Source organism: Solenopsis invicta, chromosome 16, assembly GCF_016802725.1.
Source record: "Solenopsis invicta isolate M01_SB chromosome 16, UNIL_Sinv_3.0, whole genome shotgun sequence".
NCBI lineage: Eukaryota > Metazoa > Arthropoda > Insecta > Hymenoptera > Formicidae > Solenopsis > Solenopsis invicta.
The window spans coordinates 2,848,754-2,863,710 of record NC_052679.1 but is presented as its reverse complement, the minus strand read 5'-3'; the positions used below and the strand labels follow the sequence as shown (position 1 = coordinate 2,863,710).

At 40.8% G+C, this 14,957-nt stretch overlaps 1 protein-coding gene across 4 annotated transcripts in view; it reads right to left on the bottom strand.

Annotated features, from left to right (window-relative positions):
• The window catches only part of LOC105202625 (T-box protein H15), a 53,504-nt gene that overhangs the window by 2,677 nt on the left and 35,870 nt on the right, over positions 1-14,957 (bottom strand). For all 4 annotated transcript variants that reach the window (XM_039458813.1, XM_039458814.1, XM_011171213.3 and 1 more), the window contains one exon: positions 323-399. In XM_039458813.1, coding sequence (XP_039314747.1) covers positions 323-399 — 77 coding nt within the window. The remainder of the gene's footprint in view (positions 1-322; positions 400-14,957) is intronic.

Genomic DNA, 14,957 nt, shown 5'->3' with positions numbered 1-14,957 from the left:
ATCGCAAGCAAAGTACTTTAATGAAAATCCAATCCGTTTCCAGGCTTTCCTTTATCCTCTTTTGACATAAGCTTTCACGTAAAGAGATTAATGAAATCTTTAAACTTGCTACTTATTTTCGATTTCACGCTACATATATCTTTTAAAGTATTAAATAAACATATTAATTTCTGTCACAATATACAACATTGTAACACATCACGTAATACAGAATGGTTCGAGTCAGATCAATTTTAATTGATGAAATAAATTCCCAATTATTTTATCATCGCAGATTTCGTCAAATTCAGCAGCGTTTAATGTCACTTAGCAAGGAGCTTACCTTTCAAAGTCCGTGAGACGAGAGGAGTCCCGAAAGCCCTTGGCGAACGGATTACTGTCGATCTTGAGCTTCGTGATCTGTAACAGGCGGAAAAACGACCGTCGGTTAGTACATGGCGGAGAGAAGATTGGCGATCGGAGATCCGATCTCGCCCCCCGGACTCGCATTAACATCGGCGATCTCTCGCAAATTCCCCGATCTTATTATCCGGCGCGCGACAGCTCGGCTTCGCTTCGGGAAAATTACGTCACCGAACGGCCAACGGCGCGTGGCGGAAAACGGCCGGCTGTTTCGAAACGGTTCGTTCCATCGATCGGGAGTCAACGGCTCGTAAAATTAGAAGAAGGCGGCGAAGCGACGTACCTATACGTAAGGGGGAAGGGATAGGGGAATCAGTGGGATCGGAGAAGAGATAGGGGAACGTCGCTGATGCACGGGAATCCTCGCGAGCGTTACGGGAGTGAAGCGAGGATGCACCGATTCCGAGATTTTTCTGACAAATGTAGCGTCGTTGGGTGATTCATCGCTCGAGTCGAGAAATCGGATATTACTTTTGACCTGGGCAAGATAAGCGACCGCGAGATATTGCTCAATACCGAATGTCGTGCGACAGTTAACCCTTCGATAAAACGTCTGTATGGAGCGTAGATTGGACAATCTCGCGATTTATCAGTGATCAAAAGAGCCGATTGTTTCGAGAGTAGCAAGGGAAAAATTATGAAGCGGCATGGATTTACTAAAGATTAGAATGTAATTGTATATATAGTGTATGTACCGCGTGAATTTTAACTCTCTTCTAACTTTGTAATACATAAAAGACATTGTTAAAAAAAAGTATTCATTAATTTTTCTTTAAAGTCCCAGTTTTGTAATTCCGATACTCCTTTAGAGATTTTACAAAATAAATAATCTCTTTTTTCTTCGTTTCTAATTGGTCAATTTTTCGATTTACCATCAGTCGAAGGAGCCAATTATTTTGAGAATAAGAAAAATTATGGAACGGAATAGATCTAATAAAGCGAGAAACGGTGTAATTGTGTCTGTATTGTGTGCATTAGATACGGTCGTTAAAAGGTGCTACGGGCACACTCCCCTCATTTCGACAAAATAAACGTCATGAAAAAAGATTTATGATTTTTTCTGTCAAGTTTTGTAGCGATACTTTTCAGAGGTGGGTTCACAAATTAAATGCTCTTCATTTCGTACAAGTAAATAATTTGTAGTAAATGATCTTTATGTTTCTTTCCGTTTTTTCTTTTTTTCTTAAAGGATCTACTTCATTCTAAAAATTTCTAAAAAAATGACTATTTCTCACTTGCGAGAGTAAAGAACGCTTTGTTCGCGCCACACGCTCAAAGACCGTGGACTAACACGGTGGTCGACAGGAAGAAATCCGAGAAAGTTTGCCTACGTGTTGGTCTACATATCGTCACGTTTGTAGTAGCCTCTTAAGTGGTTGGGCTGCATTTCCTTTCGTCCTCTCGCTCGTGTACGCCACCCCTACGGAAATCTACCCTAAGTCAGATCTGCACCCTAAGTTCGGTGTTTCGCATTACCGACAGGCCCACCCACGACGAATAGGACGGATATACACACAGGTGGCCCCGTTTCCGAGATCTCTGGAATTCTAACCGACGAATGCTTTCGCCTCATGCGCCCTCCCTCTTCGGCAAAACCTTTAGAACAGATTTGGTTGCCTGATTCCCGAGGAATACCTGCGTTCGGACTGTTGCGAAGTTTCCAAACATAAAAAGATGTTTGGACCGACAAAATTTTCCGCGCGTTTAAGCGCATCAGCTTTCTTACATCATTAGGCGCGTGACTAGACACTTTAGAGAATAACAATAAGACGTGTTTGTAGAATCCTGCTGAAAGATCGAAAATTTTCTCGTATTTTATCTACGACGTGTTTTACGTGTTTTACCTCCCATTATACGTACCTTCATTAATAAAATTATAACTAACAGCTATTATATACAAGTTTAGAGGAAAAAACCTTCATACCTATTCTGCGATACATCTCAATTGTAGGATATATAATAAATAATCGGGAAATATAGATTGATATAGATCCAATCAAGATATATCAAAGATACGTACATCAATTTTAACAATATTTTTATGGATTTATACCGCCCAAAATAAATCTGTATTTTTAAGATAATTAAGACTATTTCAAAGTTAATTACTATATAAAGAATTAAAGTATTATAAATTTACATATTATATATTTTTAATGGTTTAACGAAATGTTTTAAGTGAATGTGTTATGAGAATACAAATATTTAATATAATATATTTGTTATATATTCCATAAACTTTTTAGACTCATTTTTTAAAGTTAGTTGAGCTTGAAACCGAGCTTAGTAATTGGACGATTAGACGATGCCGTTAATTAACGTCTTCCCATGCATTCTGGCGCTCAGACGAAAGAAAGCATCGGCGGTACCGCATAAAAATGTCAAACAAGCGCAGTGATATCCCTCGACACGAACCCATCTAATTTCCGTCCGGCGAGCCAGCAGGCATAAATCAGTCTTGTCTTCCGGGTCGAGTGTCACGGACGAGATGCGGTGCGGTTCGTTCGTACGACACGTTCCTGCTGCTTCGACTGATTGGGGTACCGGCGTCTTTCGGAAGGCCCTTCCCTCCCGCTACCCGAGATGAGGCACAACACGCGTGTATTTATTTGGAAAAGGGAGCCGCTTGTCGCAACTCCAGTTGTCCGTAGGTGGTCCAATTAATCCGCATTGTACCAGAACTGGGAAGCGCAAACGAGGCCTCTCATTTTTCACGATAATAATTCAATTTGAAGAAAACTATTGCGATGCATCATCGCTTCGATATTAATTTAACAAAATATTAAAAACATTTAACATTTAGTAATTCGCAATAAAGTGCCAATCGATATTCCATGGAATAATAAATTTTGTAAAAATATTATGCTGCTATTTTTCAAAGGAATAAAGAAATGTAATAATTAACTACTTACGAGGTGAAAAAAAGTTACGTTTCCAATATCGTGGGCCCTTATTTTTCAAAGACTAATAAAACAGAACTCATTAAAAGCACTCTTAAAAGCATTTTTACCATATATTTTTGATGTTGGGGCACTCATTTATTTTTAATTAAAACTAATAATAATCAATCTTGCATTATTCTTATTAAAGTTATTACTATTCTTATTATTATTTTAAGTATGTTAATAAACTTTCTGTTGACCAACACAAACGTTGAGTTTCAATGTAGGCCCAATGGGGCCATCTCGTAAGTTAAGGGTTAACAAACTTATAAATTTTTACAAATATAATAACATAGTAAAATTTATAAAACATAATTATATCGCATGATTTAATAAGATTGAACAGAATTGAACGGATAATTTAAAAAAACTTATCTAATATCCAAGATGATACTTTTTCATAATCCGGGATCTAATATATTATTTAAGTACATATTATTTTTATTTTCAACAAGAGCTGCTCCTACAAGCGACGTGTCTCGTAATAATTTGCATTTGTAATCTTTAATCGACATATATGAGACAGCCGTCATTACCATTCGCCCCATCATACATTTATCCGATAATCGCGATAACTTTACGAGCAACGCTCTCGATGCCCGTGGGACACGCGTTCGCGTCTTCTTCCGCGTGCAACGTTGCAGGCGAGAGCGAATGTCGGGACTGGAAGTCGCGCGACTTCCAGTTTATCTGCTCGTCGAAAGCTCGCCGCCGTTTTCGCGTCCTCGGCGACGGAGGACAAAAAAAAGAAGGAAGAGCAGAGGCAGCGAGGGAGCGAAGAGTGGCACTCTTGGTGTGTCGAGTGGGTGGTCCAATTACCCTACGGTTTCGCGCTCACGAGCAGCACGTGCAGGCCCCGGTAATAAGACTCTTTCCTTCAAAGCTGAGGCTAAGCCGGTGCTAAGTCCGGGGCCGCCTCGGTTTTAGTTACGATTCCGCTGACATCATTAGCCAAACATCTGGTCCGCCACGACCACCACCATCATCGTCGTCGTCGTCGTCGTCGTCGTCGTCGTCGTCAGTATCGTCGCTCCCTCGACAACATCTCGCCACCTCCGTCTACGTTCTCATCTACATCTCCTCCTCTCTGTCTGTATTCGCTTTTCGTCATCGGTCTGCCTGACGATTCGCATCGTCGTCGTCGTCGTCGTCGTCGTCGTCGTCGTTGTTGTCGTCGTCACTTTACGAGCGAATCGCCGGCGATATTCCGTCGCGCAAGTCTTTGAGATTCGCAAGACGAACTATACCGGACGCGAGTTCAGAACGACTTCTGGTCTTTGATATCGGCGCTTTACCACGTTTTACCGAGACCGACATTCTTGTCGAGCTCTTTGCTTCATGGTAGGTCTGCTGGTACGCAATGGCGTGGCGTTACACTTGCAAATTTCATTAAACTCCCACTCTTAAAATTCTTAATTCTCAACTTTGAATTTCTCTTTGAAATTCTGTTGAAGCGTGAAATATATCTTTCGTGTTAGATAAAGTAGAATTTTATTAGTCTCTGCAGCTTTGATTCGCGAAGAGCGTCAGATCTTCTAATGCCTCATTATTATAAAATTATCTTATGAAAGCCTCGTTTACAATCTCCTGCTTGAATCTTCGCAGACTATCCTATTTTTCGCCGCTTAGTCAGACTATCTGGATAACCGGTTGTTTTTCAAAAGATTTTCAACTATAAAGAATCTGAAAAAATTCTGGCACACCCTCTTTACATTTAAGAATACAATTATATGACTCGTACGATTTTTACTTTACTTTCTACATGACCGAGTTTGAGGCAAAATTAGCAAAATGGGAAAAGTCGTCTAGGTCTATGTGAAACGAATTAAGAAAAGCGGAGGGTTAACAAAACTAAATTAAACGGTCACGTTCGACGTGAGACACGCGGGGGTTCTATCGCGTTGATGGATGAAATTTCCAGCAATGTGGCGTTGAAGCCTCGACGCCACTGGGGCGGGCTCTCCAACAAACAGGGTCGACCCGTCGAAGTTATACGATTTCGCTGACACGGCTCGGCCAAACGCTTGGACCACTTCCCAGACCGATTTACGATGTCGGCCGTGTAGCGCGCAGCGAGTGGTACACCGCGTGATAAATTCGCATACTCGACGTTCTGCACGGCCCGGTAGCCCCCGAGCGCAATGCACGAGCGCATCGCCCGCCGCGTGCGAATAAATCCTCGGGGAGATGCATCCCGAGAGATGACGCTCCGCCACGCATGAGAACGTATGTCGTGTCGGGCGCGATACGCGAACGAGAGACATCCGGCGATCTCTCGCGTTCGCGAGTCATTAGGAAGAGCGAGACGATTAAGACTATCGAGCGTGGCTGATACGCGTAATAAAGAAGTTCCACGCGTGGATACGTGGTGCGAGAAGAAATAAAATTGTAGTCAGAAAATAAAATGTGCGAATTTATGAGATGTATTAATAATTTTAAGAGACAACGTGTGTCGTATTTAAAAATTCTTAAATTCACCTTTTTCTTCACCTTTTTTGCAGAAATATATTTATCCAAATCCCCCTTTTTTAGATATCAACATCCAGGAGAAAAATTGTATGAATCAAAGAAATTTGTGCACTGCTATACGGTTGAAAAAACGTTACTTTGATTTGAAGAAATTGTTTAGTTGTTCCTTCTATTAAAATTAAAGAAATAGTTTGGTTGTACAAATATTTTTTTTAATGAAAAAAAAAGTATATTTTGAAAATCAGAACAACTAAATTATTTCTTACATTTCTGTCAAAAATTATTTATTTAAATTAAACAAATAATTTATTTACTTCAAAAAAAGTCCAATAACGTCATTTCGTGAAACGAAATAAATTTTTATTTTCCTCAAAAGTATTTTCACTTTAATTTATAATAAAATAACCAAGTTAAGGAAACGATTTCATCAATTTAAACATAACTTTTCTCTGGGCGAAGGCTTGAATATATTTACCCAGAATCAAGATACGTCTCGGGTAAAAGTTACGAATTCGCTTCGTTACCCACAATGTGGTACCGTCATCACGCACGTCCCTTTGTACGATCCTTTTTACGATGCAATCGCGTTCCGCGGAAGGAAATCTCGATCTCACCTTTAAACACCGATCGTCGATCGTACGAAGTATATTACGCTCGCATAGTAATTTTCAAGAATCCTCTCAGCGCCAAGCGTATGGAAAGGTGCCGTCGTCATTAGTGACGGCTAATGGACGTACAGAAAGGTCTACAGGATGTTACGCTGTTATCGAGTCTTCACAAGCGAAAAAGAGAAAGAATTTTTAGTTTTAATTAAATTTAAAACATTTAAGTTCAAAAATTTCGTTTTTAAATTTTTATTAAAATAGTTTCTATTTTCATTGATTAATAATTTCGGCTAAATTTTCCAAATAATACAAGATGATATCCTTTATAATTCTAATTCTGCTATTATATTATTTAGTCTCGAGTTCGAATTTAATCAACTGCACCGAGAGAAAATATTTGTTGAAAAACTAAAATGTTTCCAATAAGTGCAACTAAATATCGAGTTGAATTAATTAATTCTTGATTAAAAAATTTAAATAAACTTTTTTTATGCAACTAAATAATTGAATCAACCCAATGTTTAGTTAACTGTATCGGACTAAATTTTAGTATTTTAATAAACTTTTTCTCAACGTGTGTATTTATTCAATACGGAGAAGAGTGGAGAAAAAATGCAATTCCGCATTGTAAAAAATAATGGTGGGACACACTCAACACACTTGTAAGCGTCGCGGCTTCGACTTTCAAAGCGTGTCACGCGACGAAAATTTCAATGCGAAATTCGCGCGTTTCCAAGGTCCGCGGCGTGGCGGAAAGTAATTTTCTGTCGAGAACGCACGCAGGGCCTCGGCGCGCCGCGCAGGCCGGGGCCCGTTGTCGACGGTCCGAGGACAGATCGGCACGGCCGATCGAAGGACAGGTAGCCAATTACGTCCAGCTGCAGAGCGCCGCGCCGGGCCGATGAAAATTGAGAGAGAATTTGCGAACACGGTGGGCGGAGCGGACCCGGGCGGGTCCGGATATTCCGACGCCGACGTACTCGCGGTTAGCGTGCAGGATCCGATTGGACCCGGGACCAGGAAGTTCCTTCGCAAAGGAACAAGAGAAGACGAAGGCAGCCGATCGGTCGAAAACATCAAAAGCCGAACCCTAAATTTACTGCTTCTCCCTTTCACGCAAACAGTTAGAGCTCTAAAGGTGATACATATCTGAATTACGCTTGGTGCAGCGAGAAATGAACGTTCTAAAGTATCCCCGTCAAGTCCATAAATAACATGTACACTCGAAACCTGTTTTACAGAATCAAATACTTAATAGATCTCGTCATTTTTCCTGATATTCTTTTGTCTAATACATGATTAACGCGTACACGTGTGAGCTCTTACAAAGTGATAAGAGTTACATAACGTAAACCTGAGTTATTAACGTGGACTTTGCGTTAATAAAAGATACGTAAAGAAAAGCGCTTCCGAGGCGAGAACTGCACTTTAAACGACGTGCAATATATTTTTCAACGCCACTTCGGTTTATTCCGTCTGAGTTACGGCATCTGATCTTCGTGCTCAACGATTAATATCGTCGTAATTGAATAATAAGCGGCTGATTTCACCTGGATCCCGGGATAACTCGGCGCGGCGGCGTCGTAGATTTTTGATAGGTGAGGTCGTTAATTGCACGCGCGCGAGATAGTGATTATGAAAATTCCGGGGAGGGATGTGCGTGTTCGGGACCGATTTAAAATTAAAATGCTGGCGCGGAGCGTACGCGCGAAATGATTAAAAGGCTCGTCTAATAACCGCTCGATAAACCGTCTCGTGTATTGTTCCAGCGCGCGCTCGTAATCGAATTTGCAAGACTAATTGCACCGGGAGGCGACCGGCGACGCGGTGGATAAGCATCGTAAACTTCAGCTTAGCGCGGAATAAAGTCGGCATTATTTCACGCAACGATAATATTCCATTTATCGGGGAACGCGCCTGCCGATCGCGTCAAAATGCGTGTGCGAGCGCGGCATTGTGCACGCATTTTAATAGCGGCAGCGGCCTTACGCGATAATAAATCACGCCCCGCGATGGACAGCCTGGCAGATTTTTAATCGGGAACGGTATAGAAATCGAAAACCTACTTTCGTACTATAGTCAAGTATAAACATTATTATTCTATGTAATACAATTTACTAATGTTTTGTAAAATGACGTTTTCTGATAGTAACGATATCATTCAACCTTTTCTAGTACCAGTTCTCGAAAGATACAAAATGGATAAGTTATAGTCTATTCCAATATATTTCAAAGTTTTTACCCTATAAACGCGTAATATTATTTAATGTTAAATAACAACTTGAAATATTAATAAAAATAGTTACAAGTCAATTCCTGATAATATTCTATGAATATTACTAATATAAACAAATAATACTATCTACTTCAATATTTCAAATTATTGGGAATATTATAACTTTTAAATGTAACAATTATAAAGTTTATGAATATTTTATGCATGATAATTCACATTAATTTTTGATCACAATAATATTCGTTGAATATTTTCATGTTCAATGAATATTGAAGTAATATTATGAGTATTATGTAAAGATGAAATATTACGTAACATTAATACAATATTTCCATGATATTAAAAAAATAGTGAATAATAATCTCGGAATATTGATAGTAATATTATTTTAATATTTAATAATACCACTATTGTATGCTACTGAAGTAAAAATTGCTTTTGACTGATTATTGGATTACGCTGTCTAACGCAGCTTTGTGAATCTTCTAATTCTGAGAGATTGTCGTGCTTCTAGATTATCAAATGTTGGGTATAGACCCCGATTAAATTTTCGAATTGCAGAACTTATCATACACAGATCTCCGCATCCGCGGATTTCGTAATGCCTGAATCTCCCGCCTCGAGTTTTCGAAGCCTCTCTAATATATTTACATCCTTAGATTTTGGACCCTTAACTTCCCGATTTCCTCTGATACTCTAATCCTCGGATCCTCCGATCTGGATCGCATTAGATCCCCAGATAATATCCTCGGTTCTCGCGATCCTCGAAACTCCTTCGGGGAGCTTACTCGAAGCGCTATCGTCCCCCTACTCTACTACGCGGATCCCCGAGACGCACACGCTCGGTAGAGACCGCGCGCGAAATGAAGCCGTAGGTAATTGAAAGGGATGCTTTCGCACCCATGGCCCGGGTATCTAATAATAGATTTAATAGAGACACGCTCATTTGAGGAAGAGGGGGCCCCGCGCGCTCTCTCGCCTCGGCGCGCTATTTAGTGCCGCTTGTGTGCTCGCGCCGCTACGCTCGCTCACCCATCTCGCCGCCTTTTTTCGTCCTTTGCCGCCGAAACGCCGCTCTGCCGTTATGGTGACGACTAGCGATAAAATTAAATTATCATACGCCGGCTGATTTATAAATACGTCGCGGCTGACGCAACGCCGCGGGCGACGTTTTAATCCAAACGCGACGCCTTCGTCAACGGGGTGGTCCCGAGGTCCGTCCGCGTGCGATCTGTTCCGAGTTTGAAGAAGGTTTGAAAAATTGATAAAGTATTACGATTAGTTCTTTCGTTTGCAACGTATGTATATGTAAATTATAGTCTCCATAATAATATATTTCAAAATTTTTAAGACTTCCCAGTTAGAAATAATTAATATCGATATCGATTTGACATTAATGCGCTAAAAAATGGCCATTGATAGATATTTCATTTTTATCATCTTGGATTTCATCGTAATTGTTTTTACATTAATTCTCTGCAGACCAACTCGTTTTTCACTGCTTAGTCAGATCACTGGTTACTAAGTGTCGATGTATTCTTTTTTGAAAAAGTTCTTGGATTTTGAAAGATCTGAAAAATTCTGGTATACTCGTTTAATATTTAAAAATACGATCGTACAATTATTACTTTCTTTTTTGCACATATCCAAATTTGAGGCAGAATCGGCAAAATAAGAAAATTTTATCTCAAACAACATTGATTAGTCTGCAGAGTGTCAGTTGAATGATTAACGAATATTTCTATAAATTTTTTTTTATAAGAGACTGTTTCAGTTAATTCTACGTCGAATCGACAAAAAGTCGGACAATCCTATATCGAAAGTAACAGAAATTATGTAAAAATATTTACAGTTGTTCAAATTAACATAAAACAATTACGCGATAAGACCGAAGATAATAAAAATATCAGACAGTACTAGGCATCGACTATTCATCGATGCGCCGATGTCGAAGCGACGTCAATTCGACCGATCATTTCTGACTAGATTGATTTTTATTGAATGCTATCCGACGAACATCACGATTGATAATTACATTAGATACTTTCAATGTAAAAAAGCGTCCGAGAACAAGTTACTTTATCTGCTTAATAAAATTCTATGGAGCCATTATGCAAAAAGTTTTCGATAGTCTTTTACAAGTCTCAGATCTGTCGATTAATACTTGATATTCCAGAGGAAAGAACATTGACACTGGTCACCGTATCTCTCATTAGAATTACAATCGGAAGGTCTACAATCTTGAGTATGCAATATACTAAAGGAAGAAACATGCTATCTCTGACAGGACTGATGTTTTTGGTATATGCTAGATATCGCGTATAATACCGGACTCATGAAAATTCACGCGACCACTTGAGCGTTAATTCCCTGCGGCAGCCAGCAACACGCAGCCGCCGCCGCCTGCTGCCACCGTCGTCGTGTCGAAGGGCCCCGAGAAAAGTGTGATATCAACACGATCATTAACGTCGCGTTGACGTCGACGAGCGAAAGTGCGCCGTTTTAATCTCCTCGCTCACGCAACGCGCGTGTTGTCTTGTCCGGAACGCGAATTAATTAATCCTCACACGCGATTTATCTCGCGCTCTAATATAGTCCGTCCGTAGCTTTGAGGGACATCGAATCGCGCGAGGTGTCTCGGCCCGAGATGTCGAGACAAGCGATATTTAGTAGCGAGGTCGTCCGAGACGTCGCGTCGGGACGAGACACGCTGGATCGCAAGTGTGAGATAAGTCGTCTACGAGCGTGAAGGCGTTTGTGGCCTGGTGCGGCGCGGTGGCGCGGCGGCGAGAGCGAGAGCGCCTCGTCGTGCCCCCGTGTCAGCTTCCTCTTCAGCTTCGCCGAGAGCGCGACGAGAGAGGGCGGAGTAGTATTGCGTACAGGCGGGCATCAGGTTCGACGAGGTCGAGACACACAACCGGCGCGCCGCCGTGTGTGGCTCCGAGAGGGGGCCCAGCCCTTCCTCCTTCATCTCTTCTTCTTCTGCTTCTTCTTCTTCTTCTTCTTCCTTCTCCTCCCTGTCTCATTTGAACGCGATTATTTATGTTTTCTTTCGTACGCGCCCGCGCCGACGCCGACGCCGACGCCTGCAGCCACTAAACCATAGCCTCCTGCCTCTTCAGCCTCTCTTCTACCTCTTCTGCTTCCTCCTTCCTTTCTTAAACGTCGATGTTCGCTTCCTCGACCTCGAGAGGAAACAGAGAGGAGGACGCAAACAGAGCCGAGAATTGAAGAAACTAACAAGTGCGACTATCGAAGAACTCGATTATTCGACGGTAAAGCAATCCAAGGATCAGAGAGATATTTTTAGGTGTTCTAAAAATTCAAAGCACACAAATCCAAGCATAAATAAAATATAAATTTTTAACAAAATGCAAACACCTAATTATGCTCCAAATTTTAAAAAAAAGGAACACATATCTAAATATCTATAAAATTCAAACTTAGTCAAAGACGTAACTATGCTAATATTTTAAAAAATTAAAAATTGGAAAAGAACTAATTTTAATCTTGGAAAGATTTTTAAAAATATCGTAAGGTCTACATCTAAAAATCGAAAGAGTCGAAGGTTACTGTTCGAAAAATCCCAAAGTCACGAGAAACTAAATTTCCTTGTTGTTCTCTGTCACGTCTCGTCTTCCTTTCTTTTTTTCCCTTCTGCTTCCTTTCTACCTCTTTCTTGTTCCTGTTTTTACTCCTCTCTCTTGCTTTTCGTTTTCTCTTTTTGGCTGGCCCGCTCGGCTCATTTGGTAATGCTCGAACGCGGTGGCAAGTGTCTGAATTATTGCCCGACACATATGGCGATTGTTAAGGGGTACAGTCGCCCATATTTTTGGACATTGCCCTACATAGACTAGCGACGGGTTTATGGCGCTGTCGAGCGATTATTTCTGGCATGTCGTTACATTGAGATTTTATGAATAGTCGAAATGTTTACGATACCATTTTATTCCGGCGAGTTCAGCGCGTGGCAAAGATAATATAATTATTCTTCAATTTAAAATCATTTGCAATCACGTTTTTACATGTACTATATTAGATATACTGATTTATTGAAATAAGTTTTTAATAAAGGTTCTTGCTATTTTTGGAAATTTGCATTAACGACGAATTCCTGTAATTATGAATGTGGGAGGAAAAAATAATGTGAGAGACGCGGAACCATTTTTGATGACGCCCGATGATGTTTCGCAACCTTGAATGTGACTTCCGCGTCACACCGATTGCAAAGCAAACTGCGCTCATTTACTACTAATGCGCACTTACGCACCTAATTTACTGCAATTTTGCAGGTGGGAGCATCGCGCATCCTGTGACGGGGACACCACGAGCGTGCGCAAACACGTCGTTAAACGTGTCGCAATTACGTCACCGGGTATATCGAGTAAAGCGCGCATTGTGCCTGGAAGCACAATTTTGCACATCCGCAGGACACGGCGCGTCCTGCGACGTGCGGAATAATTATTCGTAATCGCGTAATTATCAGAAATTCTCCTTTATGTCCCGCGTCTACGATTGCGCTTTGCGCAATTAGGTGCTCGGAACTGAAACGCGTGCGGTCGTCATATGCGTGCGTTTTCCTTTTAATTTTGCCAAGAAACGAAGAGGTTGAAGAAAGAAAAAAAGAAACATCATTTATTAAGTACTCTCTAGTCTCTCCTATAATTTCATATGATTATTTCAATTAGCTTGATATAATCGCAAAGTGATCGACCTGACATTTTTTTTTTTTTTACTCACTTTGCTTGCTTTTAACATAACTTTGCAGAGTTGCAATTTCTGCTGAAAGAATCACGATTCATTGGGAACGTATAAATATTCTAATTATATAACTTTGATAAACTTCAAAATTGCTAAAAAAAAAAAAATCATCCAAGTAGTAAAAATAATACAAAACCTTGTGTGTTATTTTAAACGAAATCACAGAGAAAAGTAAAAACGAAGCAAAGATAAAAATACAAAAATAAAAATTAAAGATTCAACGGGTCACGTTCGTTTGCTTTAAATACTATCTTCCCGTTAATTATTTATATTACGAAAATATTCTTGGCAAGCTTAACATAACCCTCAATGCGGCCACGCTTCATTGATATTAGATTTTCGATTTTCATTAAGGGAGCTTTTATATATTGATCGCTATATATCGAATATATAATTTGGGACGACTGATCCAAAGACACCAGCTTCAAATAGACGTTTCTCTCCACTCGAGAAATACGATACGTAACTTGCGAGCGGAGAGATTTGGGTTTAATAAAGATAACAATGAACAGCAGAATAGATGAAAATGGATCGTAATATCGCATGCAGTCGAGTAATGTCAAGCTCGCCGCGCGACGAGTCGGACTTCCAACACGACGACCAGAAATACTACAAAGTGGAGTGCCACTTTGTTGACAAATAAATTTCTAAAAGTGGGAAGCGCTGGGCACTTCTTCAGGCCGGCATGAGCAACGAAAGTGAGTACAAAGTGCGCGGACCGCGAATAATAGACGACCACGAAAGCGTCGACTGCGTCGTCGATAAATAAATGCAAAGCAACGAAAAGGACCGAGAGGTCTGTACCGTGGAGGTAGTGCCGTTGCAAATAATGAACGACAGAAAGATGGCTGCGACGACGGATTTCGTACTAACAAATAAGTCCGAAAAGTCGAAAAGTTCTCTCCAGTTGAGAGCGACGATTAATGACGACGATGGAAATAATTTTGATAAGCAAATTTCAAAAATGAGCAATTCTCTCCGAATATAAGTATTGAGAAAACATAAACGCAATTGTAGACAGATCCTTCGAAGCGAATTAAATTGGAGAATTCGACTCTCTAATGAAAGAATGATGAAGCAGCATTCTCCTTCGCAGCGTTTTGATTTCTAATTAAACTGAATAGCGCAGTGTTTGCAATTAAACATGTATTAAAATTGAGTTTGCTCTTGAAATTATCGTTAACGAGGTTTCATAACTCATTTGCGTTCCAGAAAAAAAATCGTAGAAGCGAGGAACGGCAAAGTCCCCGACGGAGTCCAGCCGTGGAAGCGTTAGCTCGCATAATGGATGTCCACAACGACGGGAAGGAGAATGAGGGGGAGGGGGAGGGGAAAACGACGAAGAGCAACAACTACCATGAGAGAGGAGGCGACATCAGGGGGCGATAAGGAGCCGGCAGAACGGATGGAGGAACTCCCCGGCGAGCGCGCGGCCGGAGGGAAGGAAGAGAGGCGGCAGTTAGGATATGAATTATGACGTGGTGCGAGCGAGAAAGACGAATCGAGTCGGTCGCGTAGGTCGTTACGAGGCTCGAGAAGGGA